General features: G+C 43.5%; 2 protein-coding genes across 7 annotated transcripts in view; one reads left to right on the forward strand and one right to left on the reverse strand.

Moving 5' to 3' along the window:
• LOC106547720 (phosphofurin acidic cluster sorting protein 2) overlaps positions 1-13,526 on the forward strand; it is a 172,226-nt gene extending 158,700 nt beyond the window's left edge. For 3 of the 4 annotated variants that reach the window (XM_087717650.1, XM_087717652.1, XM_087717653.1), the window contains 7 exons: positions 4,883-4,915; positions 5,569-5,611; positions 6,064-6,106; positions 8,103-8,244; positions 9,140-9,363; positions 10,933-11,046; positions 11,399-13,526. In XM_087717650.1, the coding sequence (XP_087573776.1) occupies positions 4,883-4,915; positions 5,569-5,611; positions 6,064-6,106; positions 8,103-8,244; positions 9,140-9,363; positions 10,933-11,046; positions 11,399-11,514 (715 nt within the window). In that variant the 3' untranslated portion in view covers positions 11,515-13,526. The remainder of the gene's footprint in view (positions 1-4,882; positions 4,916-5,568; positions 5,612-6,063; positions 6,107-8,102; positions 8,245-9,139; positions 9,364-10,932; positions 11,047-11,398) is intronic. The other variant, XM_087717651.1, reaches the window with a different exon arrangement.
• A 569-nt stretch (positions 13,527-14,095) lies between these two features.
• The window catches only part of LOC106547728 (cullin-9), a 33,175-nt gene continuing 20,079 nt past the window's right edge, over positions 14,096-27,191 (reverse strand). For 2 of the 3 annotated variants that reach the window (XM_087717648.1, XM_087717647.1), the window contains exons 18-30: positions 25,850-25,945; positions 25,542-25,717; positions 24,932-25,065; positions 24,655-24,831; positions 24,241-24,356; positions 22,800-22,982; positions 21,365-21,522; positions 20,650-20,881; positions 20,325-20,487; positions 19,271-19,416; positions 18,377-18,485; positions 17,988-18,184; positions 14,096-17,013 (exon numbers count right to left, since the gene is read on the reverse strand). In XM_087717648.1, coding sequence (XP_087573774.1) covers positions 16,729-17,013; positions 17,988-18,184; positions 18,377-18,485; positions 19,271-19,416; positions 20,325-20,487; positions 20,650-20,881; positions 21,365-21,522; positions 22,800-22,982; positions 24,241-24,356; positions 24,655-24,831; positions 24,932-25,065; positions 25,542-25,717; positions 25,850-25,945 — 2,172 coding nt within the window. In that variant the 3' untranslated portion in view covers positions 14,096-16,728. The remainder of the gene's footprint in view (positions 17,014-17,987; positions 18,185-18,376; positions 18,486-19,270; positions 19,417-20,324; positions 20,488-20,649; positions 20,882-21,364; positions 21,523-22,799; positions 22,983-24,240; positions 24,357-24,654; positions 24,832-24,931; positions 25,066-25,541; positions 25,718-25,849; positions 25,946-27,191) is intronic. The other variant, XM_087717649.1, reaches the window with a different exon arrangement.

Here is a 27,191-nt window from a genome sequence, read left to right on the forward strand (position 1 = left end):
ACGCAAAACATACTGTAGTGAATGCTCTAAAATAGGCCTTAGATGTTTAAAAACAGGATAATCTCTGGGATGCTGCCAAACCAGAAAAAAAAAACTGTACGTGCCCAGATGTGTGACACAGCTCTTATCTACTTGACATTGTTAGCCTACCCATTATGAGCCGATATCTCCCTGCCTCCCCCTCCCTCCAAATAATATCCTTCTGGGAGCACCAGGCAGTTGTTGTTTCTACTTCACATGATCTTTTTTCCGTGTGTTTCCAGGGAACACAATCAGGTTTTGCTGTGTGACCCTCATACAGCTCTTAAAGGACAGGGCAGCCAGGAGAAAGCAGAATAGATGGGCCGTTTTTTCTGCTTTTGCCCCAGGATAAAGGCTGGCCTGGACAGTCATTTTGGGATTTGCCAGTGCTGTTTGTGTCTTTCCTCCCACCACAGTTCAAGTGTGTGGGGTACATCAGGCCTCACTGTTCTCTGCGTTTCCCTGCAGCCAAGGGAGACTGACACACAGTATGTACAGCTTTGGCTTGCTGTACTCAAAGGGAGGAGAGGCTTCTGGGGGAATTCGCGAAAGGACTCTGCTTTTTGCTGGGACATTCCTGGACTGAGGGAAGCTGTGTCCTCCCCAAACAGACTTGTTATTGAATTGGAGACTCGGTGATGTTTTCATTTCTATGAGCCATTTTAAACACTATTAGAAAGAAAGTTGCATGTCTCAAAGCAAAGCACCGGCCTTCAAAATCACCTCTATTTCCAAAGATGCCTTCAGCTTCCACATAGGACCCACAGATGTTTTCACAGACCACCAATGCAGACCTTCATTTTAGGTTTGCCCAGAAAAAAAGGCAGAGGGTGTCCTGGGAGGCTAGAGAAGGTAGCAGGGGACAACCTCACCGGTTTGCTTCCTGGTGATGTTTTCTCTCTAACAGATTCTCTGTTAAAGTTTTCCCTCCAGTCTCCAGACGCTGAGGGTGCCTTGCTGTAATTTAACCTCTTCTGATTTGCCCTGAAGAGCAACTCTGTGCTAAAGCCCCACTATAGCAGAGCATGTGCCAGGAGAAGAAACCTTCCCAGTGGCTCTGTGAGTGGGTGGGAGAAGGGTGGGGCAGGGCTGTAGGTCATAAAAAACTGACTTACCATATTTTTTGGAGTATAAGACGCATCTTTTGCCCCCCAAAAGAGGGTGACAATCTGGGTGCGTCTTATACGCTGAATACAGCATTTTGGGCTTCTTGAAATCCCACCCCTTCACAAAAATGGCTGTGCAGAGGGTTTGGGAGGCCTGCAAAGTGCTCCTGGAGGCTGGAGAGGGCAAAAATGAGCAAAAAATGGGCTACACTTTTGCTTGTTTTTGCCCCCCTCCCCCCAGCCCCCAGGAGCACTCTACAAGTCTCCTAAAGGCTATGCATGCCCTTTTTTGGCAAAAAAATAGGCCGTTTTTTGCTCATTTTTGCCTCCCCAGCACCCAGGAACACTTTGCAGGCCTTTCAAACTCTCTGCATTTTTCACAAAAAATGAGCCATGCAGAGGGTTTGGGAGGCCTGCAGAGTGCAAAAACTTTTTTTAAAAATTTACCTCTTCAAAATCTTGGTTCATCTTATACTCCGGTGCATCTTATACTCCAAAAAAATACGGTAGTTATCTGGAGAGATGACAGTTGTGAGTACAAGACTTTGATGAGGTGGCTTCCTGCCCTGCCCCTATTGCCACGTACAGGACTTGTCTTCTGGAAATGCTTCGTAGGCGTTTGCAGTGGTGGCTTCTGCCCAGAGCACCTGGACTGCATGTAGGTGACGTGTCTTCACCTAGCTTGCCACCCGCCAGCTGCAGCATAACACGCACACACATTCCCCAGAATGACTACGTTGCTTATTGTTGTGTAAATAGATCTAGAAATTCCAGCATTAAAAATCAGTCTGGAGTTGAGCAAGTCCTTGGCATTGCAGAATCTGAAGTTACTGCGAAGAAGGAAGCCTGCTGCCTAAAAATGGCCCTGAATCTCTTTTTGGGGGACTCTTGGAGATCCCAATAATGTGTCATTGAAATTTAGCTATGAACTGTCAGTTTATACAATATCATTTTTTAATTATAGAAAGCAACAAAAGAGGTGCTTTAAGCTTCTAGTAGATTGGAATGCACCTATTTTACGTTTTTAAAAAAAGGCTATTAAAATTCTCTCCCTCGTTGTCACTCTGTGTCCCCGATGGCTTTAACTGTCAAAGAGAGGAATAGGTGGCGGGGAGATGGTGCTGTGTAATTCAAGGAATTCACTACTCAGATAACCAAAGGCAAAGAAATCGAACTATGGGCAGGGGGACAAAGCCTACATATGTATTTTAAAATATTCTCCATTATTAAAGTACACTGGTATTCAAGTCAAAAGCTAAAATGATGAAATGTTGGCATTTTCTAATACTAAAGAGCTTTGAATAAATTGTGTCTATCTTTTCCCCCCTAAATGTTCTAAAAAACAGAATGGGGTCTTTCCAATACTCCAAAGTACATAGCAGGTGGAGAGAACCTGTCTTTGGCCTTAGTATACCATTCATACATTTGTATTTCTTCTGGGACTTCTTTGACACCCGTTCCTCAGAGAGTGCATGTATTCTGTTAGCACAGTTTTTCTCAACCTTGGCGACTTTAAGTCCTGTGCACTTCAACTCCCAGAATTCCCCAGCCAGCTGTGTTAGCACATCTCACCTCATAATGCAGAGCCATAGGGAGACGTGGGGTGTGGCATTGGATGCACATTCAGTAAATGTGTGGGGACAGAACCCAGACAACATCCCAGTTGAGCAGAGAAGGCACTAGTGGTGCCTCTGGTGAATTGTTTGCAATGCATGGAGTTCCAGGTCACTTCAGATACTCTCTTGTTGTGAGGAAAAACAGTTAAAAATAATGTAAGAGCAGTGGCAATGATTTGCACTTTTTTCATGTTTGCTTTCTGAATGGAGAGGACATGAGCATTCACGCCAAATGAAGATGGCTAGGTATGTGAGGGCATCAACACTACAACCACGCAAAATTAATGAAGAAGTTGACATGTCCCTCTTTGGCTGTGGTCTATGCCAGGCAGGAGATCTGTTGTGGATGACAAAAAAGGCCTCTCTTGGGCAGAAAACACATTTTTAAAGAAGTCATTCTGTTTAATTCCCTGGTGGCAATAGGTTTATTTGAATGGAATAGTCTGTTTTTAATCTTTAAAGGGATTGGCCTCTTCTTCACTTCTGCTAGTTTGGTATCCTCACTCCTGTATCCCAGCAAACTCTCCCTTTCGCTTCTCTCTCTCTTTTTCTCTTATTATCATTCTCTATTTCTGCCTTGTTTGAATTCTGCCAGATTTTACATTCTCTTTGCGTTCTGATTGTGACTTATAACATCCAAAAAGAACTGGCTTTTGGGCCTCTGGGAAAGGGCAGGCATATGGGCCAGGTGACAGGGCAGGTGATGCACCCAGGCTATCATATCCAAGGCTCCACCAGATTTGGAGCCAGTGCTAGTACCAATGTTTTGTAGGGCAGCTCCCTCTTTCTCTGAGACATGTTGTGAGCACCTGCAACATCAATAATGCGAAGCCCGGTAAGTATGTTAAGTGGGAAATTGTTGAAAACATTTGAAATCTTCCTGATCCTCTTTGTGGAATTTTAGTTGTCTTTTGCTGAAAGCTAACCAGGAACACCTTGGAAGGGTGGCCTAGGGAAGTATGCAGTGGAGTACCCCAAGGCTCTGTTTTAGGCCCAGTACTCTTCAACATCTTCAACATCTTCATCAATGATTTGGACATGGGGATAAATGGGGAACTCATCAAATTTGCAGATGACACCAAGCTAGCAGGAATAGCCAACACTCCAGAAGATACGCTTAAGATACAGAAGGATCTTGACAAACTTGAATATTGGGCTCTATCTAACAAAATGAAATTCAATGGTGAAAAGAGTAAGGTTCTACATTTAGGCAAGAAAAACGAGATGCACAGGTACAGTATAGGTGGTACCTTGCTCAATAGTAGTAACTGTGAGAGGGATCTTGGAGTCCTAGTGGACAACCATTTAAATATGAGCCAGCAGTGTGCAGCAGCTGACAAAAAAGCCAACACAGTTCTAGGCTACATAAACAGAGGGATAGAATCAAGATCACGTGAAGTGTTAATACCACTTTATAATGCCTTGGTAAGGCCACACTTGGAATACTGTATTCAGTTTTGGTCGCCACAATGTAAAAAAGATGTGGAGACGCTAGAAAGAGTGCAGAGAAGAGCAACAAAGGTGATTAGGGGACTGGAGGCTAAAACATATAAAGAACGGTTGCTAGAACTGGATATGTCTAGTTTAATGAAAAGAAAGACTAGGGGAGACATGATAGCAGTGTACCAATATCGCAGGGGTTGCCACAAAGAAGAGGGAGTCAAGCTATTCTCCAAGGCACCTGAGGGTAGGACAAGAAACTAATCAAGGAGAGAAGCAACTTAGAACTAAGGAGACATTTCCTGACAGTTAGAACAATTAATCAGTGGAACAACTTGCCACCAGAAGTTGTGAATGCTCCAACACTGGATGTTTTTAAGAAGATGTTGGATAACCATTTGTCTGAAGTGGTGTAGGGCTTCCTACCTAGGCAGAGGGTTGGACTAGAAGACCTCCAAGGTCCCTTCCAACTCTGTTATTCTATTCTAAATGTAACCACTCTCTAACCACTCATTCAAGGGCCATGAGGCACTGGGCCTTTCTTCTCTCCCTTCCACACATTGAGTACAATATAGCACTGATGGCTCAGCCTTGCCAAGTGAGATAGGCACTGTGTGTTGTCTCCCAGCGCCAGTGTCTAACGGCTTGTATTCAAGGGGTGCTGACTCCTGTCCCTCTTCTTGGTTTTTGGCATTCAAGGAAAAGAAGCCTCTATTTTGATTTTTATATCAGGTATTGGACTGTGGCTTGCTGCAGTGTTGCCTTTCTCTTCTGTGTCCATCCGTCTCATCTCTTTGTCTAGGAACAGAATGAGTGCTTCCCTGCCTGTCTTTGCCTGAGGCCAGGCTGCTGGCTGTCCCTGGTTGCATGTGAGAACTCCCGCCTGTGGAAGTTGCAGAGAAGGAAGCTGGCCTGTCTGCCTTCCTCTCGAGTCTCTTCTGCGTTTGTCCCTTTGCCTTCCCATCTTTCCCGCGCACTGTGATCCTGTGCTCAGCATTGGGGTTGTGCCGGGGAGGGAGGGAGGGCGGAGTTTGCTATGCTACGTGAGAGCGAGGGAACCATCCCGCTTCCTTCCACCTTCCCAAGAAAGAGACACCATTGCTTGCCTCTGCGATAGCTGCTTGTTTATTACATCAGGCTTTTGCTGGGGTTGCCTGGCCAAGTCCTGGAGTCAGTCCATTTCTCCCAGAGCTGCCCTTTCTGCTTGTGTCCAACGGCACTGCAAGGGGAGGGGCCAGAGCTATTTGACAGCGGTTGGTAACGTGACCAGCGAAGGACGATGGGAGGCAAAGCTTTGGGTGAGCTCCACTTCACAGGTGGCCTTTGCAGGTAGAGAACTCTGCAGGGGCTTGCTATTTGTAATTGCCTCTGTTCCGTTTTTACAGCCCGGATGAGGATTCCTGCCAGAAATTTGTGCCGTTTGTTGGGGTAAGTGCGTTGGAGTGCATTGGCCAGTAATTGTTAGAGCAGTTTTCCAACCTTGGGAACTTTAAAATGTGTGGACTTCAACTTCCAGAATTCCCCAGCCGTTTTCTTTGCTTCTGGAGAGATGCCTGCGGGAGAAATTGAGTGTATATGCCTTGCATGAAGTGGTCTGTTGCAAGTTGTTTTTTTTAAATTGTTGCTGTGAAGGTGTGGGTGGGCCCATCCGGGAGGTTCTCAGGGTGTGGCCAAAAAAGTCAAGATGGCAGACACAATGGAGCAATTAAATTTCCATCTGCGGTGCACATTAAAAACAAACAAACCAGACAGTTTCTGTGACTTTTTGAACCCCACACTGTGGATCTCCGTAAACACACCCTCCCAGATCTCTCTGTCAGGGTGGTGGAATATTGCCTGTTGCAATTTCTTGGCTTTGAGCAATTTTTCCTCCCACACAGGTGGTGAAAGTGGGACTTGTGGAGCAGTCCTTCAGCACTTCAGGTGAGAGATGGGCACGGTTGGTGGTAACAGTTGGGTCCTTGAGGCAGCAGCCTTGCTCTGTTTTTACTCCTGTTTTGTGCCCCTGCAGACCAGGGAAAACGTGGGGTAGTTATGGGCCGGAGAGATGAAGTCATGCTGTGGCAACCTGCCTCAACTATAACCTCTCCTGGTTTTGCACATCAGTGAGGCTGAGGCTTTTGAGGACAACAAAAACCAGCATGCAAAATGAATCCAGACCTGATCATACTTCAGTAGAATCATGGCATTTCTCATCTTTGATTCTATTGAAATTTGGGACTCTCCTCTTTAAGCCCACTTGTCCTTTTCAAAGTTTTCCTGATGCCATTAAGATTTCAAATTGAGGAGAGTTGGGACCCTTCTCCCTTTGTCCTCACATTCTGTCAATCTCACTCCTCAACCACCATCCATTTAGCCCGGAGGTCTGGAGGGGAGTTGTTATGGCTGCATCTGTTGTTTCATTTGTTTTTTGAGTCTGCCGAAAGCTACAGTCTTCAGATGACTGATTACATCTCTCCTTCCTTACTAAACCCATCATGTAACACTGAGGATAGACAAGGAGGTTGGGGAGAGAAATGTAGATAGGCTGGTGTTCCTCTATCTTATTTTTGGGTGTTCAAGCCAACACCTGAACATCAAATGCCCTCCAAGAGAAGCGTTCATCCACACCTAGTTACTGCATGCAGAAACAGCTTCCTTTTCAACATTTTCCTGATGCCATTAAGATTTCAAATTGAGGAGTCTGGAATTTTCATAGATAAGGAAAGCTTTGCAGTCATATGAAGACGCTCCCCCACTGCTTTATTCAGCAGGAGTGTAAAGCAAATAGGTTAGCTCAAAATGAGCTCTAAACTTTTAAACTTTTCTTAATAAGAAATCAAAACATGTCGCTCGACTCCTTAAAATACAATGGAATTCCAGGTTGCCATTACAGAGACTACAGTTTTTGTTTTAAAAGAGATTGTCTTGTGACTTGTGTGAAGTATAGATCAAGAGAAGAGGTGTCGTACTATGGGAGAAAAAGTGTTGTTTTGACATTTGTCTTTGAGAAGACCGAAAAGAGCAAGTGTGTATTGTTACCGAGTAAAATTAAATGCCTCTCCCTGCATTCTCCCTCCCTTCTTTCTGATAATGGAATAGGAATCAAATAATAACACTTGGTAGCTATTGTGGCTCTAGGGCAGAGGTGCAGCCAATTTATCTGTGCAGCACATTTTTTACCAAGATATTGTGCTGAAAATACTTGTTCAAATATAAATATCACTATATCAAATGTGCCCAGTTGCATGAATTCAATTACAGTTCATTTGGAAAATACCAAGTGTAATTAAGCATAAAATAAATCATGTACATCAATCATGTCTAATAATAATAGCGCATTCAGTAGTTCGTATCTTGATAGACCAGACAGAAAAAAAGACTGAAAACGAAGCATAGAAAGTGGAAGAATATTTGGGTGGGGGTGGGGGTTTCAAGCAGGAAGAGATTCACTGGAGTCCTATGTACTGAAACTACAGAAAATGCTTCAAGCTAGCTAGTAGACAGCAGGGCAATCAGGAGTCTCAAGACACAAGGCTGTTTTGGTTCCAATGTGGGGAAAAGCAAACTGCCAACCCCATGCCATGGTTTCTTTTGCTGAATTGTCTGGGAAACTTACCCACATAACTGTTGAAAAACTGTTTTCAAACCACAGTGGTTGGGTTGACACAATGGACTAAGCTGAAATCACATTGTGATGTATCTTGTGTGCAAATCCAGCTAGTGCCTCTGTCCTTTCCTTGTTCCTTCCATAGTAACTACCTTGGTAAGTTCGGAAGGGCAAGCCGTATGGAAACAGCCCAGTTCTGATAGCAGATAGAAATCTCCTTTTGCACTTCATTCCAGACAGCCACGTCGCCGTCCCCCCCGCCCCCTCCCCAAGCAAGTGCTCTGGACAAACAAGACATATAATCAGGTGCTTTCTCACAATTTTCCCTAGTTGATTCTGATGATGCTACCATCTGCTCCACCTCACTGCTGAGCTCATCGTCTCCATCTGGTGGAGGGATCCCTTATACCAAGGAAGCTATAGGAACCCCTCCGCCCTCTCCCTCTGTCAGCAGTGGGCTCTCAGGAACCGGGTAAGCACTTATCAATTTACTTATGGGTGTTTTGTGATAATATTAACTGGATAGAGGCCTTGCGTTTAACATGTTTAGGTTGGCGTGATTACTTTGGCTAGCAGACTGCCCCAGGGCTTGTGTAGTGTTACACTACCAGATTCCCATTTTGGTGAGGGCATAAAGAGGTGTTAGCCTTTACAATGCTTAAAGCACCATTGCACTCCATAATCTTTCTTGGAACACCACCACCCCCAGCATAAACGGGGTGGGGGGTGAGGGAAGGACAGAGGAGAAGAGCAAACTCAATTCCACCATTCTTAAGGAGGCTCAAGAGATTTCAAAAGGATATGAGCCCATGTTTTGCACCTCTGAGCTAATTCAGTTCTCCTGAGAAGATTGAATGATTTCAAGGAGTCATGACAGGAACAGATGAGCAAAAGAATGTACTTATCCAGTGAGTTGATTCTTACTGTAGAAATGCTGGAGGTATTGCCAGAATTCTTTGTTTGGGGACCGTAACAATATTGGCACAGGAATGTGGCTCCATGAGAAAAGAATATCTATCAAGAAAATTCAACTATTGAACGACTGGAGACCATTAAAGGCATGTGATCATGTCAAAGACTTTACAGTGACACTGGACTGTAAAACAATGACTTGAATAAATGGGGGCAAGTCATTTGATTTATAAAGGTACACGAATAGCAGCCTTTTTGCTCAACAGAAAAACACTGTCCAATAAAAGTGAAAAAGCAACATTAACAGCGCATGAGAGATCAGAACACCTCAGAATTTAGCTAAATGATAGCATGTTGATCTCTTCTTCTATTATAGGCTGGAGTGGTTCAGTGCCATCTATTCCTGCGGAGGGCACAACTTCATTCAGATGGGTTTTCTTTTTCTTTTCTTTCAGCAATTTGAGCCCTGGTGTGGAGGTGATGGGTCTGCAGGTGGACTACTGGACAGCCCAGGGGACAGAGAAGAGAAAAGAGGCTGAAAAGCGGGAAATAGGCATCAAGAACACCCTGAAAAGCAACTTCCGCTCCCTGCAGGTCAGCCGCATCCCTAGTCCAGGAGAGCTCACCCCACCTAACACCATGGCCATGACTGTGGTCACCAAGGAAAAAAACAAAAAAGGTAACCAAATCACCTAAGGAACATTTCCCCCCCCCCCCTCGGGTTGTCTCACATTGTTTGCCTTTAGTCACACTGAGTGCCCTATGGGTATAAATTAACATAATTCATAAACAAAAAATGTTTGTGGTTGGACGTAGACTCAGGGATTAGCTACTTTGCCCATTAGTGGTTTAACAATCCCGGAGTCCTATGGGATTGGGTGGCATATAAATTTATTAAATTACTAAATTACTAACTATGTTTGGACTTACCGTATTTTTCAGAGTATAAGATGCACCAAGGTTTTGAAGAGGCGAAGTTTTTGTATTCTGCAAACCTCCCCAAAATGGTCTGTTTTTCGGGAAAATTGGCCCATTTCCCCCCCCCAAAGGCATTAATAGCCTTTAGGGGGCTTGCAGAGTGCTCCTGGGAGGTGCTCCCCCCAAAACGAGCAAAAAACAGCTTGTTTTTCAAGAATATGGGCCCGTTTTTGTCAAAAAAACTTGCATGCATAGCCTTTAGAAAGCCGCAATTTGGGGGTCCTCCTGGATTCACAGCTGACACTGGAACACCACTTGTCGGCTGTGACCAGGGGGGCCTTTGCCCAGGTTCGCCTGGTGCATCAATTGCGGCCCTACTTGGATCGGGATGCACTTCAAACAGTCACTCACGCCCTTGTCACCTCAAGGCTGGATTATTGCAATGCGCTCTACATGGGGCTACCCCTGAAAAGCGTTCGGAGACTACAGCTAGTCCAGAATGCAGCCGTGCGAGCGATATTGGGTGTACCAACATACACCCATATCACACCTATCGTCCGCGAGCTGCACTGGCTGCCAATTGGTCTCCGAACGCAATTCAAGGTTGGTCATTACCTTTAAAGCCCTACATGGCTCAGGACCAGCGTATTTGCGAGACCGCCTACTGCCACATACCTCCCAATGGCCAATAAGATCCCACAGGGTGGGCCACCTTAGGGCGCCGTCAGCCGGACAGTGTCGGCTGGCAGGGCCTCGGAGGAGGGTCTTCTCTGTGGCTGCTCCGACCCTGTGGAATCAGCTACCCCCAGAGGTCCGGACCTCACCCACCCTCATGGCCTTCAGAAAAACTGTTAAACCCTGGCTGTTCCGGCAGGCCTGGGGCTGTTGACCTTATTATGTAGGGGTCCAGCCCCAATCTGAACGTATGCGTGTTGGAGAATTTTTAAATTTTTATTTTTGTTTTTCTTTTCTTGTTCTGTGTAAGCCGCTCGGAGTCCTCCGGGATTGGGCAGCCTATAAATCTAATAAATTAAATTAAATTAATTAAATTAAATTACTGCTGGGGGCTGGGGGGGCAAAATTGAGCAAAAAATGGCCTGCTTTTCACTCATTTCTGCCCTCTCTGGCCCCCAGGAGCTCTCTGAAAGCCTTCTACAGGCTCTGCACGGCCATTTTGGTGAAGGGGGTGGGGTTTTGGGAGGCAAAAAATGCTGCATTCAGTGTATAAGACTCAGATTTTCAGCCTTTTTTTTTTTTTTGAGGGGAAAAGGTGCGTCTTATACTCCGAAAAATTCGGCAGCTCTGTTGAGTCATCATCTTTTCTTGGCAGTGATGTTCCTGAGCAAGAAACCTAAGGAGAAGGATTTGGAACCCAAAAGCCAAGTGATCGAAGGGATCACCCGCTTGATCTGCACAGCCAAGCATCAAAACACCATGTTGCGTGGTAAGTGGGTCAGCTCAAAGTTTTCCAGATTGGGACCTATCATGGCAGAGTTCTCCTTCTACTTGACAAGGTCAGAGAACAGGTCTCCATGTGGCTCTGCCAAGTTTTTTCCCCTGGTTTCCCCAATCTGGTGACCTCCAGATGGATTCCAGTCTCCATATATCTATCTCTCAGTTTGAGGAAGATACTTCACAAAAAAGCTCGGATTGAAATCCTTCACCAGCACCATCATGCAGTGTGTTTATATAATATGGCTCTTTTCTCCCTTCACACATGCCCCAGAGTTTGACCTAGATATTTATCCTGCCTTTACCGCTCCTAGAATGATCGTGGTCTGTCATCTTTCTTACAGTTTGTATTGATGGTGTGGAGTGGAATGATGTGAAGTTTTTCCAGCTGGCTGCACAGTGGCCAACGCACGTCAAACATTTTCCAATTGGCATCTTTGGCTACTCAAAGAGTGTTTGATATGAAACAAGCCGTATGGAAGAGTCCGGGCTCTGCCAGATAGACCAGGAGGAGGAGGAGCATTCCTTTGCTTCTGAAGACTGACTGCCCATACAGAGCCGACTCTGTCAAGGGCTCTACTTGCTCCATTTGTTCCGTGCAGGGAGCATCCCGATTTGCTTTATGTCTCACCCATGAGTTTTTTAGTTTAACGTGAACTTGGGTTGTAGGAAAGGGAAGGAAGACAGGTGCACACACAAAAACACAAGAGAGAAATGGCTTTTCACCACAGACTCTTGAGACTAGAATATCAGGCCTGTCTTCTCTGTTCAGGTGACATCAGGAATGAAAGAGGCTGAGCAGGGTTGACTAGCTTCCCAAGTTGCTTGTGGAAGGTGGGACAGAGTTCCTTTCCATGCCTTGTCTAGCTGGCTTGGGCAAGAAATGGGAAGGCAGGTCTTCTTTTAACTTGCTGCTACCTTGTAAATCTCTAATGGGGAAAAATGTGTGTTAAGACCCTTTTCCTAGAATTGCTTAGCCAGGCTTGCCCAAAAATGTCCTGGACCAGTTGACCTCTGCCCACAAGTGCCAATTGGCAGTCCTCTGTCTCAGAATTCACCGAGGGCTACGGCATCTTGCAGTTTCTTTTTAACATGAAGCCACTTTTCCCTGTCTCTCCTCTTATTTGGAGTGGAGCTGGCATCGCTTGACTTCTCACACAATCGGAATGTGTAGAGCAGAGTATCTAACACAAGACTAAGGGGTTGACAACTGAAGACGAGCATGATTTCTGCATCTGCTCCAGAGGCTGCTTAACAGGAGGTGGTATACGAGCCATTTTGTGTTGTACTTCCCTTGCTCAAACTGTTTTCAAGGAAGCAGCTAGAGGAACTCTTTCCTCCATTCATCAGCTGTGAGCACAACAGAAAGAGATGGCACAAAGCTGCAAGGAGAAAATGGTCCAGCCTGTGCCATGAACCATCAGGCAAGAGTATTCTTTTTCCAGCCAAGTAAAGGGAAGAATCGTAGAATAGATTCTGAATGAACACCCTTTCAATAAAATAGAGGAGAAAAACCTTTGCTAAGCAGTATTGGGGAGGGGAAGAGGGAATGGGGCAGGGAGGCTTAAGTCCTTCTTCAGAGTAAGGAAATGTATCTCGAGGGAGGAGATTAGGCCATTTTCTCCCCAGAAGTATTTTAGCTCTGCGTAAATGTTGCATATTTGTTTTCTTTGCCTGTACCACACTGCTGTGCCCTGCTGTATAGGTAAGGTCAAGTACTAATATCTAAAGCTCATGGAAGTGGTGGGGCAAGCTGGGCCCCTCCCACCTCTATTCAGACGAAGAAAAAGGTGCTCTCGTGTGATGGAACCGGCTTATGAATCAAACACACTCCATTTGTAGCCAGTAAGAGTGCTCCCTTCCCCCTTTCCCCAGATCAGCACTTTGCCTGGACAGGTCTCAGGGTAGTTACTACATCCACAAGTTGTATCCAGTTCCACCTTTGCTGTGTTGTTGTAATAGATCTGTGGCACTGGTAGACTGATGAAGCTGGCAAGTATGAGATCCACTGGCAAGGTCAGGTGCAAGGATATGCAGGGGTGTGGGGGATAGTCACAGACCTTTAGAAATGCTTAGATTGATCAGGGGAGATCGAACAAGCAAGTTTGGAAAAACACAGTAAGTGTCAGAAGGCAGCTACTAGTGCCTCCTTTCCTTCCCTAACTGGATTCACAAATGTCCCCATCCATTCTCTTATCCCTAAATCATGCAGGCTCCGAAGGCCAGGACCTCTACCTTCCTGGAGCTTGTGTCACTAGAACTGCCAAACCAACGTCCCCTGCCTTGAAAGTGTGTCCTACCGAACTTAAGAGACCTAAACTGTGGTATTGCGCCTGCCTGGCGAATGCAGCTGCTCGTGGTTAGGAGAGCAGGGATGGTGGGTAAATCCCATTTTTTACAAGATTCTATTTTTGTTAATGTAAGGTTGCTTTCTGGATTAATTTTAATAAATTAATGCTGGTACCATTGTGACTGAGAGCATCAACTTGATTTTATTCTGCTTGGAATTGCATCTTCTTTGTGATTTAGAGGCGCAAAGCACCAGTCAAAGGATTTCACAAGTTAAGAGGTTCTTAGTTTTGGATTGGCTTGAATACTTGAGGCTCCCTCGCCCCACCTGAAATAATCTTTAAAAGTATGGTGAACTTAAGAAACAGACATGAAAGGGGTGGGGGTGTCAACCAGAAGAAAACAGCACAATTCAACTGGCAGCTTCAGGTCTTTTGTGTGCAGTTAAGCAACTCTACTGTCCACCTACTGTGCCTATGTTGGCATCCCTATTCATTGACTGGGAACACAGTAAAAATATGGCCAGTTATCCTAGCAGCTCTTGACAGAAGTGAATGACTATATTTACCCCATTATATTTCCTTGTCTGCTTGTTTATGAACCAAGATGACATGATCTTTTTGAGGGCATTTAGTCTTGAACTCTTTGCCAAGACATGGCAAGATCAGGATAAGAATTACAATTAATGTGGCTGCTTCCCATGTTTTAATGAATATTCTTTACCTTTAAAATTACAATTCAACATTTTTGAATGGACTCTTAAGAGCTAAAGAAAAACCTTTTTATGAAGCTCAGTAGATTCAGGCTTACATACAATTGTAGCTCTATAAAATCATCGAGCATCACTAGGAATCAGCGTATAACTTTCATGAATAATAATAATCTTAAGTTTTGCACAATAGTGAAAAGCATAATGAAATCATTGCATCAATTGTAGACAATCGGTGACTATGGAGATATATTCGCCTCCTTTCATAATTGACTGTCCTCAAACTGTTGGGATAGCAGTCTATCTATCTGGGCAGGGAGGAGAGAAAGAGAGAAAGGGAAGAAAGAAGGATGGAGCAGGATGTTCCAATCTTTTGATTGCACATTGCCTGCACAATTATGATTCTGTTGCCAAATGAATGCAGTCCTTCTTGGGGAAAAATGCAGCCTATTTCTGCTATCTTTATTGATGTAAAAATACAAGGTAATTAAAACACATATCTGATATTTAAATTTCACCCCTTGCACACAGAATATGATTTGTGTGGCAAGGGAGGTAGGAAATGTTTTGAAGGAAAGCCTACAGTATTTTCTTTTTAAAATTAAATCCTGGAGGATTTTGCATTACAAATGAAGGCAAATATAATAATGTTGCAGGATCCAATCTGGGTTGGTCACCAAGGCCAGAGGTTTGGTCTTTTACACTAAATCATCATACTCTCCAATTCAATCACCTGTAGTCCCTTTTTGCTTCCTCTTAGCCCAATCCTATTCTGTGGTGGAACTGCATATTACTAAAAAATATTTGCAAAGGAAAGAAAAGTATGTCAAGAAAAGAACAACTTGAGTGGGAAGATACAAAATGAAAAAGGTCTGTTGGCCATAAAAGAATTAACCATATATGCACAGCTAAAAGTTGCTTTTCATAAATGTTAAATACTTACAGTTCTTCTACCAACTAAAGAATTCTCTTTCTATTCTGTGATTGTGGAAAATGGGAATATGTGCAAAAGGTTTCCCAGAGCATACAAAGTAAAGCAGATCCTATTGTTTTTAATTTATTGAAGGTGGGAGTGGGGCTGTTGGGTTTGTGAGCCAGAGCCACTAGTTTATGCTATTTCATGCACAATTCTGGCTGTAATTCAAAAAGCCACATTCTGTATATTGCCAAATTTGTCTTTATTTGGAATTTGGCAATTGATGCTCTTCCAAGATTTTGGATAAGATATAGAAAAGAATTGAAGTGGAAGGCAGCTGCGTTAGGTAACTAGGTAGCTCAAAATATAAACCATGGAAATGTTAGCATCAGAAATATTGCTGAGCAGGAACTTGCATTTCTCATTTTTACATCTCAAGCAATCTACTGCTATAGGGGGGAAAATAAAGAGTCCCCAACCAATCAGTTGCCATAGTGAAATAAGCAACTACTTGCTCATAATGTGCAAAATGCAAGTAGGTAAATCATCTGAAATTGTATGCCTCAAATAAAATAATAAAAAATGAATAATTTTCTTAACTTCAAGGTTAAGGAAATGGAACAGGTACATCATTTTTTACTTGGATCTAAAACTTCCTTTCACCCAATCTTTATCAACTATTATTGGGCAGGGATGCAAGGGTCTAAATAAGAAACCCAGGTGATAATAAAAATGCCAAAAGCTTATTCTTTACTAAGGACCGAAGAGTGTTTTTTCTAGGTAAATGAACATGGGTTACAAAAACACACTCGGTGTTGTAAAGTAGAGAAGGACTGCAAATAAATAGAAAAAGTTTGCTGCCTTAAGGCAGGGGTGTCAAATTTGATTTCATTGAGGGCCGCATCAGAATTGTGTTTGACCTCGTGGGGCGAGAGTGGGTGTGGCCAGTTCAATGTCACTCCTGTCAGGGGCACCCATGGTGGCCCAAGCACTATGCCAGCGAAAATATGCTCCAGAGCTCCATTTTCAGCTGCCACAGCCTCCTGCAATCTCTGGCAGTAAAAACAGAGCTCGGGAGGACTGCCAGAGGGTTGCAGGAGGCTGTGGCAGCCGAAAACAGAGCTCGGGGGCCCATTTTTGCTGGCAGAAGCACCGTGGACCAGTCCTTTGCTGTTTCCAGGGCGGCCACGCAGGCCACATCTAAGTATCCCGCAGGCCGGATGCACAATTCTGGGGCCTTGAGTTTGACACCCCTGCCTTAAAGTAAGAGTCATGCATTAATGACTCTATAAAGAGGATGGATGGATACCAACCATCCATCGTATATCAGAAGGAGGTTTCAACTACGTCCTGTGGCAGTCTGAAAATAGGCAGATACACATGGGTGGGTGGTGGAGGGGGAGAATGTTTTGAACTGTCTGGCTTTAGAATGGAGCCACCTTGCTCAAGCTGTAGAGAAAATATATGTGTTGAATTATTCCTGAGGTCATGTCCCCCAACTGCAGCCAGGCAGTGGAAGAACAGAGCTAGTTCTTTTCAGGAAGAGGGGAAAAATTATTACTGGAAAACGTCTCTGTGCAACACTTGGTTCAGTTTTTTCCCCCAGCTTTTAATGTTGGAGCATTCAGTTCTACATGTGGAAAACCAGCAGGAAGGACAAAACACAAGACACTCCCTACAGCCGTATTAACCACAAACCAGTGCTTTTACGAACAGCTTTTAGGCTTACCTTCTTAGCTTGTCACACACCCACACCAATTTTATCTAAATGTAGAAAATGTCTGTTTCTTCTCCATACAAGGCATACTGGGCACTTTTTTGATTTGCACAGTCTGAAATACTACTTGAGGCTGGTTCTTTGGCACCGCTGGGGTTGGACTATCCACACATACATATTGTAAAAATTGTGGGAAATTTTCTTGGCGCTGGACAAAGCCCTGATTTAGCAAATACAAGATACAAGCGAGGACATCCGCACTGCTGCAGACGTTTCCCGAGAAGTCTGGAGGTGATCCATGCCTCTGTTTGTGGAAGGCATCGATTACCTGGAAGAGGCAAAAAGCATGAATGGAATTACAGGTAATCGTTGGGTTATGACCACTCACTTAGCGACATTCAAAATTATGATGGCTTTGAACCAGGGTGACTGAACACGAACTGCAGCTGTTGCAATGTTCTCATAATCAAATGTTAAGTGAATTAGGTGCTTGGCAACCAGCTCACAATTACAACAATTGTGTAACATCCTGCAATCACATGATCCACCATTTCCAACTACCCCTCCTGGCTTCCCACAAGCAAAGTCGAGGGAAAAGCTGGCAGGAGGTTGCAAGTTGCTCTCGCCCCTTTTTCAACTGCCCACCAGCACTCCATAGTACACCTACCCTTGGCACCCACTCTGCCTCCTACAGCACCTGCCCACGGCCCCTCCTCCGCTGCCAGCAACTCCCACCCTGGCCCGCTTGCCTAGGATTCCCACCTCTTCCCATGTTGCGATCACATGAGGTCCTCAGTTAACATCCTGCAAGGGCCTGGGGCAGGGGTGGGTTTCTCGCCCTGTTCCAACCGGTTCGGTTGGAACGGGGCTGGTGGCGTCCTTGTGCACGCGCGCGGTGCACGCATGCGTACTAGCGTCTGCGCGATGCTCCAGCTGCTCCTGGACGATCGCGCAGGCGCTGTATGCGTCATGCGCATGCGTGGAAGCGCAGAACTCGTCAAAACCGGGTAAGGACCGCGGGCGGGCGCACCCTTCGCCGTTCCCGGAAGTTACTTACTTTCGGGTTCAGCGACCAACCGGTTCGCAGGGACCGCCGCGAACCGGTTGAAACCCACCCCTGGCCTGGGGTTACATTGGCAACCGGAATTGCTGCCATTGCCATCACTAAGCAATGTCATGTGACACTGCACTTTATCAACATATCACTTTGCAATGAAAATTCCAAACTCAGTTGCCGGTTATAGTGTATCTTTGGATTACCAGCTGGGATGACTAAAAGGGTGGAATCCTTGCAATCTATACCTTGAATACCAGGCTGTTGATATGCATCTCCTTCTCCTCCTTCAGGATCTGGTTGAGGAGGCAGCAGATGAAGTTCCTTTTTTCCTCCAAAGCAGGGCATACTTTTTCTTCCACATTCAGGTACATCGTTTTGGGCAAGAGGCACAGGCGCTGACCAGACATGTGGCCTAGTACCTCCTCATTCAGTCTTAAAATACCTAGCAAAGAAGACTCAGCCTTAGAGGAGCAGAATAACTAGCCAGAAAGCTCTCTGGTTTCATAACAGAAGCTGGTAAACCAAATGCTCCATAGGTGCAGCCCAAAGTCAAGATTTCCACCCAACATACTAGAGTTAATCTTCCAAAAGGACAAAATCCTCTCCTTCTTACAGAATATTCCTCCCCACTTACTCTGTCTCTGGGAGAGGATCCCATTCTTCTTTGTCAGGGGTTTCAGTGCATGACCTAGGAAGACACGGGAGAGACCTGTGACTTCTAATAGTGTCTCCACAGAAACTTCCTGAAACCAATAGAAGAAAAAATAGTTGAGTATGCAGAAAGAGATAGGAGAATGCTGTGACATGTAGTCTTTAAGTCTATTCTGAGAGAGATTGTAAGTGCAATGAAATTCCCACTTTCAAGACTGATTAGTGCAGTAAATCCTGACAAAAGGATTCCCAACACAGCCAAGATTTTAAAAAATAATATACAATTCAGATTAACACTTTTAAACCTCAAACTGCAGATCATGCCGAGATGGTTAAGATAGTAGAACATTTCAGGATTCTTAATTGTCTCAGAATAGACAAACTCTCAATAAAATTGGTTTTGTGAATCTAAACATTTTCAATTAATTTGGGGAACAGCTATAAAATAAGACTCAAGCAAATCATCTGGTCAAATACAAGTTACTTCTCATCATTAGGGACAGAACTTTCTTCGCTTATAAAAAGGAGAAACTATACATAATACAGAAATTCCCTCAAATTGGAGTACAATTCGGAACCAATTTACAACTGCTTCCTTTGTGTGTGTAACTCCTGGTGGTTGCTTGCACTAGTCCCTTGCAGTTTTCTTGGCAACATTTGGTTTGCCATCACCTTCTTCCTACAGCTGAGAGAAGTTGACTGGCCCAAGGTCATCCAGGTGGTTTCACACCTAAGGTGGCATTTAACTCATGAATTTGGAATTTATTTCTATACTCATATTGTGGTGCATTTCTACTTGGTTTGAGAAAAGCTGCATAAAACATTTTTTTCCCTACACATGCAAAGTGAAAAATTAAGAGGGAACATTAGTCAGGACCTGAGCACTATTGAAACACAGAAGAATGTACATTTGCAGGGTGGACACCTGCAGGATACAGCCTTGGTAATCCAGCTCTGCATGGCCCAACCAAGTCCACTGTAAGCGTGGTGGCTTTGTATGCTCCAACCCGAAGCAGCTCTGACCTGCAAGAGATGAGGGAATTAGTGACCAAGATACACCAGCAAGGTCGGCAATATCAATCTCAAGCATACTGAAATGGCTCATCAAGGACAGAAGCCTAACCTTTAAAATGTCTATAGAGATTCTCAATCATCCATGTCATGCTTGTCCCAAAGGTTCTTTTTCAAGAGACAACTGGACTTTCTGGTTTTTCTTTGAAGACGTTTCGCTTCTCCTCCAGGAAGCTTCTTCGGCTCTGGGAGAACTGAAGAAGCTTCTTGGATGAGAAGCAAAATGTCTTCAAAAAAGTCCAGAAAGTCCAGTTGCCTCTTGAAAAAGCATCTCTGGGACATTTAAATAGTTTCATAACAGCTGGGCAATTTCATCCACATGTGCAGCTTTCAGGTAATCAAAGAGTTAGTTCAGGAGTTCCCAACCTTTTGACTCAATTGGAACGTTCAGAATGTTGAGTCCATATTATAAACCCTCTCACAACATGGAAAGTAAAGCAATAAATTACAGCCAGCCTCCACTTGATCTTCTAAGAACAGTAGACTTCTACTACATGGCATATTATATTGTATTACCCAGAGATGTAGTTTGAAATAAAAGTCTACGTAATGTACGTACTTTCCTTTTCTTTAATTAAGAACAATTTTTAAAAAGAGATTAGGGCACAGAATTCAGTAGAGGGAATGTGCTGGCAGGCATACCAACACCCTACATTGATTTGATATACTGGGAATTGGGGACTAGGCCCGTGATGGCAAATCTATGGCACACTGATGTTTGCTTGGATCTCTAAAAATCTGCCCCAACTCGGTCTTTTCATCTTTGGGTAAAGTGATATTGATTTGCTTACTATCAACTAAGCCAGAAAGAAATAGAAGGGACTGAACAAAATCTGGGCTGAAGACAGTGTCATACTCACTCTGGATGTAGAAATCTGCAAACTTCCTCAGGTGCTGACTGAGAGACGAGGGGAAAAACCTAATAGGGTCTTTCAGGTAGCACAGTGGAGGGATGGTCCAGCAGAAGGAAGATAAGAGCAATACCTTCACCTCTGCTTCTTCCTCCAGTGAGAATGACTTCTCCTGCATTGTTTGTGAGCAAAACATATCTAGTATCAGGTTTATGGTTTCTGAAGGACAGCAGAACATTCTAGTAATTTACAACTGGGGAAAAAAATGTGAGAGGGAAAAATGCCTTGACTTTGGAGATTTTAGCCCTAGAAGAAGCATTCCTATCCAGCTCACCTCTCTATCTCCCTCTTCTTTCAATCTTCCTTGCTGATCAACTTCCAGAAATTGTTTGTCAAGCTGCTGGAGCTGAAAAAGGTGGAACTCCTGCTGCTGCTGCTCCAGCTCACTCAAGTTCTTCAGCATCTGCTGAGGGTAACGGCTGGGGAAGCAGAGTCCAATTTGCTCCACTACAGCAGATTCCAGCCACGTCTTCCCTTGAGACAGAAGACGATCTCCTAGATAGAAACTGAAGAGACAAGGAAATCTGGGTGAAATTAAAAAAAACAAAAACCTAGAGCTCTCCCATCAGCCTACACTCATTCCCGTGCCCCTACTGACACCTTGCTTCTGAGATATAGGCTTATCTATATGTCTATGGAGATTCTCAGTAATCCAGTTCATGGTTGTCCCAAAGGTGCTTTTTCAGGAAGCAACTAGACCTTCTTATTTTTTCTTTGAAGACGTTTCGCTTCTCATCCAAGAAGCTTTTTCAGCTCCGACTGGATGGGGGGGAATGGAAGATACTCCTTGCAGACAGCTGGTCATTCCCATTCTGTTCAGACTAATCTGCCCATCTGGCCCCATTAACCCTCAGAACAAAATCTAGTACTGAGAATGGTTTCATGTAGACTAAAGTGCTTAACCACTACTGGCAAGGAGCTTGCAGCATGAGATCAATCTCCTTTGTTTGCAGGTGCAGCAAACTCCTCTTTCCTTTCCTTTCCCTCACCGATAGAAGTGTTCAAAAATGTTGGCCAATTCCAATTCTGCCAGGAAACTGATGGGCTCAAGGCTCTGTTGCAGACGCTGCACATTTTCTGTGTTAGTTGAGTCTGTCCAGCTGTCTCGGATCCATTGGTCAATGTATTGGGCAAACTTCTTGCTCACCTGAAGTCATAGAAAAGGAGGTGCCAAGTATCGGTCGCTAAGTAATGTAGCTATTAAATAAGTCACACATGACTAGACCCAATTTTACAACAATTTTTATCACAGTCATTAAGCAATTCATATGGTCACTAAGTGAACCATGCAGTCATTAAGCAATTCTGGCTTGTCCAATTGGCTTTGCCTATCAGAAGCAGACTGGGAAGTAGCCCATTGTGATCATTTTATCGCAAGATGCTAAAACTATCGTAAGTTGGCAAGCACCCAAATTGTGATCATGTGACCAGGGGCTGGTGTCATGGTTGCAACTTCACGGATAGGTTGTAAGTGACTTTTTCTAACTTTGTACCATCAGGTCATAAGTCAAGAATTACCATAGTTTTCTTTGGGTCACATTAAAAGTTACAATTTAAATTTGATAAGAAAAGCATCACCTGTATCATTTCATTTGTAGGCAAACCGATATAAAAAAAACTTCAAGAAAAAGCTTTTTGTCACACAATTCTTAAAAGCAGCATCTGATAGCTAATTTTACAGAACATACCATACACTGAGTATAACTGATATCTTGTATCAATGGAACATGGAGCAAGGAAGACCTATAAAATGTGGTTTGTTAAAAGTACAAAAATGTTTGATTCTTAAAATAGGCAGAAAGCTGTTAAGAAAGACAGTGAACAGATACTGGGATTGTCATCTTCCCTATATAAAATTGTCTCAGGAAAAAAAAATTAAACTGATAAATATTTTTATATAAGAATTTGAAAGAAAATGATGCTATCTCAAGCTATCCATTCGTAAAGGTTTGTCAAGGATGAGATATGAACAGTTTAGTCATTATGAGATTGGGAAGACTGTAAAATAGAAATAAGAACAAGCTACCTTGTTTTCCTAAATGAGTTTTCCTCAACTCCTCCTTGTTCGTGTGTGGTTTAGAGTTACAGTAAATAATTTATATTCCTTATTTAAAAAAACCACACTGGTTATATACGAGCATGGTACATTCAAAATAAACTTTATACATTTCTGAAATTATTTTTCTCCATTTTAACATATAATAGAATTGTGTTTCAGTCAATCATCCTGTCTCACAGTTTATGTTAAAGGTAAACAGTTGTATTTAAAATGGCAGAGATACACAGCTGTTCAGGAAGGTTTATTTAAAATCCAAAATATACTCTGTAATTCTTTTCAGGGAGCAGATCTGGCCTTGGGCCTCAGGTTTCCTACCTCCATTCTAGGGAGACACCTTAGTTCCCAACCATTCATCCCTTACTCACATGGGCAGCTGACGAGAAGGGCAGCTGTACCAATCCTTCAGAGAAGCCATTGCGCAAGGCCAACAAGAAGGACATCTTCTGCCCAAACAACTCCTCCATGGCTGTACGGAGGTGCTGGTAGATGTTACGGTATCGCTCCACAAAGTCAGGGGCCTTCCAAAAGGACTTCAAGAACTGTTTCACCTGGAACCGAAACATATGTAGTATTTTAAAATCATAACTTTTGTATCCGGTTCAATAGAACCAAAGTTAAGGTAGCCTTTTGCAGTGCCAAATCTTTTTTTCACGCACAAATGATTTTTTTTTTACAGCTGACTGCTGTTTTACCAACATGTCTAATTTTCTATATTTCTATAAACCCAAAGGCCTAAGGAATTCACTGGGTTTTCATTTCACAATAAAAATAAAACCACCTAACTTAGTAGATGACAGAGCCTAAAGCAGACACACACTTTTTCTCTGAAAATTTGGTGTTCAACCAGCCTTTCTTAGAAGTCTCTGGATTCTGATGTAGAGACCTAAGAAGTTCTTCACTTTCAACAGCACACACACACATGCACTATAAATAAACATTAAATATACATCAATTGCTTGACTGTATAATGTCATGCAAAGCCCAGTTTGCCTCAGTAGGCACAAAAGCCCTGTATCACATCATCCTTCTTGATACATAGAATCACCATCTATGAGACCACGCTTGGTAAGGCCACACTTGGAGTATTGCATCCAGTTTTGGTCACCACGATGTAAAAAAGATGTTGAGACCAGTGGTGGGATTCAATTTTTTTTACTACCGGTTCTGTGGCCATGGCTTGGTGGGCAAAGCAGGGGAAGGATACTGTAAAATCTCCATTCCCTCCCAATCAGCTGGGACTCGGGAGGCAGAGAATAGATGGGGGCGGGGCCAGTCAGAGGTGATATTTACTGGTTCTCCAGAACTGGTCAGAACTTGCTGAATTGAGACTCTAGAAAGAGTGCAGAGAAGAGCAACAACGATGATTAGGCGACTAGAGGCTAAAACATAAAGAAGGAACTGGATATGTCTAGTCTTATGAAAAGAAGGACTAGGGGAGACACGATAGCAGTGTTCCAATATCTCAGGGGTTGCCACAAAGAAGAGGGAGTCAAACTATTCTCCAAGGCACCTGAGCGTAGAACAAGAAGCAATGGATGGAAACTAATCAGAGAGAGAAGCAACCTAGAACTAAGGAGATATTTTCTGACAGAACAATCAGTGGAACAACTTGCCTCCAGAAGTTGTGAATGCTCCAACACTGGATGTTTTTAAGAAGAGATTGGACAACCATTTGTCTGAAATGGTATAGGGCTTCCTGTCTAAGCAGGGGGTTGGATTAGAAGACCTCTAAGGTCCCTTACAAGTCTGTTATTCTGCTCTGTTCTGTTTTTGTTGCTGAAGAAGATCAACTTTCAGCCACCTTACCTGCTGCTGCACAACATCTTTCCAGCACTGTGTGATGCTTATCAAACTGGTGGATTTTTTCACGGTCACCTTTAGAGTTGCTGACCTGAACTCCTTATACTTGGTATTCTTCCTATCTGCAAAAGGAAATTTATACAGCATTTAGGAAGGCTTCTGGGACAGAGAATAAAGGGCCAAGTAATACTCTCCAATTTTCTGAGTCCTTTAAAGTTTTCCTCTGATCAAGAATGGCTTGCTACTCCTCCATCCCACCACAGTCCTTTCCCACTTTATTCTGCTTCCTGTTCTTGCTTTGCCAGTATGACTGCACAACATATTCATGGAATTCCCATATTTGTCATCATCCCTCTCTTAGCTTTGTGAGGATCATCAGCCCATTTCATACTTCTATTTGTTCCATGGAAGAGGACTCACTGCATTGAATAGGAGACATCAGTTCTTCGGGCTCAGGGCCCCTGGGATCTACATGTACCAGCAGATGGCTCAAACGTCGAACACGGGAATTAAAGGAAATATTCTGGCTTGTGGCTGCCTCCAGGTTTTCCAAGTATTGGCTTAGGAGCCAAGTCAGGGGGCTGGTACCATCGGGGCCTGGAAAAACAGAGGGGAGTGGGGGAGAGAGAACAATCCATAAGATTGCTGAGAAAGAGGAAAGGCTGCCAAGACTTGTGAGAGGAGAGGGAGCCCATACCTGGAGAAGTGATTCTCTGCACCAAGGGAGTGATTAGGGCCTCCCAACAGGTCTTGCCTAGAAACTGGGCAGCCTCGTCATCAGGAAGGAAGCGATCGGCAAATACTTGCTCGTGACACAAGGCACTGTTCAACCTGCATTCGGAAGCGGGTACAGACTGAGCTTTTTATTTGGTGGGGGGGACGACAACCAAGAATGGGTACATATAGATTCAATAAAGCAAGTAAAGGGAGAAGATGGAGTTTGGACAATATGAGGGATATTAATAAACAGGATAAGGAAAGAAAAAGATATCCTGAGAATAGTGATGCTCTCCCACTAGTCACTTCTATCAGTTTCTATGACAGAAATTTGAAGAGACCATAAAAAATCTGAGTTTGTAGAATGATATGGTATCAGAGGCATTTGTACAAACGCAACACTTTGAGCATGTTCCAATGTATCTGAATACCCCAGCAGGCTGGTTAAATAAAAATTCAAGGCCATAGAAAGTTTGTGATCTAGGAAATGTGCTTTGAGACAGACTCTTTGCTGAGCACCCCCCCCCTTCTGCCCCAGGCCAAGTCCCCACCTCCAAAGGACAAAAATATTCCATTAGGAAAAGCCTGACCTGTTAAAAAGTTGCAGCAACTGCATCTGGTCTGCTGAAATTTCTTGATACCAAGTGTGTGCTTTGGTAGCATAGAAGAGGTGTGTGCGCTGGCACAGCTGCTCCCTGAAGATGGGCCAGAAGGTGGGCTTGGGGCCCATCACTTCGATGCCACGCACACGTGTGTCAATGCCACCCTGTGGATAACACACAGTACTGCTCTAAATCAGACTTCCAACCTGGTACACTCCTCGTGCATCATGTCTGCTTCCTTCCCAACTAGACAGTTGCTCTCACTGTTGAAACAGAAGGAAAGCACACCTACCTACCTGTAGGCAACGCTTAATCTTGATCTGTATGATAGGCCAGAAGCGGGTCATGTTCTCCAACAGGATCACTCTGGTAGATAAAGGTGGGACATTTACCTTTGTGGAGAAAAGAGAAAGAATGTCAACTATGTTAATGAAACTTTGATGATATGATGAAAATTCCTATTCTTCAGGTAGAAAAGAAAGAACTCTTGACTGAAATATATGAACAAAATGTCCATTCACAAAAGCCTTTAACAAACAGGACTTTCAGAGTAAAAACAAAAAGCCACTTTCTTTGACTGAAGAAGAACTTCAAAAATCTGAAGTTGTAGATATGGCATCAGGGACATTTCTACAAACACAACATTTTGAGCATTTTGAGTATCTCAATATCCCCCAAAGGCTGATTAAATAAAAATAAAAGGTCATAGAAATGCAAGCTGACTGATCATCAATTGTATTTAAATGAATTACATCTGAAGTTAAATAAGCAGTGAGATGGATAACTTTACTGAAGATATCAAATTATTTTATCGAAAGGAACAGAACTCCAAACTCCAGTCTCCTCAAACTTAGAGCACGGGTTTTAAAAAACTAAATGTGATTCCATTCGTCAGACTTCACACTAGGGCAGAGCAGTGAATCCCAGCTCTTCAAACACAAGCTGCTAGTGAACAGGTTGTTTATTTTGGGAGAAGATTCTCCATCTGGATTTGACTAAATTAAAATCTACCCCACAGACTGGAATAAATATTATATACAACATGATTTGCCTTCTGCAAGGAAATCAGAGCTTATTTATATCAAAAGTGGCTTTTATTTTGAAAAGGCAACTGGGCTGATTTTTCTGAGGGAAAAATGATGACCTGGATGATTGAGAATCTTCATAGCGTATCTATATGATTGCGTTCCAGCGTTTAACCTGTAGAATGCTTTCCTTGCCCTCAAAAATTAAAGGATATTTGGTTGTGGTATAGCTGGACTTGGGAGACAGCCAAACTGTTTTAAAGACTGGTTCTCTATATCTGGAAATGGCTGGTTCTTGCTTTCTCTCACCTCATCTGTGGAATGACGGCTGAACATTCTAGCTGTGTACAGCTACTGATGATATCTGAGAGAGTGGTTAATGGCATCATAAGTTATGGTGAGCAGTTTATTGGCAGTATCAATTCAAGACACATAAAAGCAAAACTTTTGTGCTGGACATAATCAAAACTAGGAGTGTCAATATATAGTCTCCCCATAAATGCATAATTTAACTGCTCTGATTGTATCCCTCCAAAGGGTATAAGACACAAAGGTTAATTAAAATAAATAAACCAGGAAGGAAGGGAACAACCTATAAAAAGATAGTAGGTTA

The sequence above is a fragment of the Thamnophis sirtalis genome, unplaced genomic scaffold (genome assembly GCF_051295495.1).
Source record: "Thamnophis sirtalis isolate CommonGarterSnake01/CBP01778 unplaced genomic scaffold, rThaSir2_p1.2 scaffold_6, whole genome shotgun sequence".
NCBI lineage: Eukaryota > Metazoa > Chordata > Lepidosauria > Squamata > Natricidae > Thamnophis > Thamnophis sirtalis.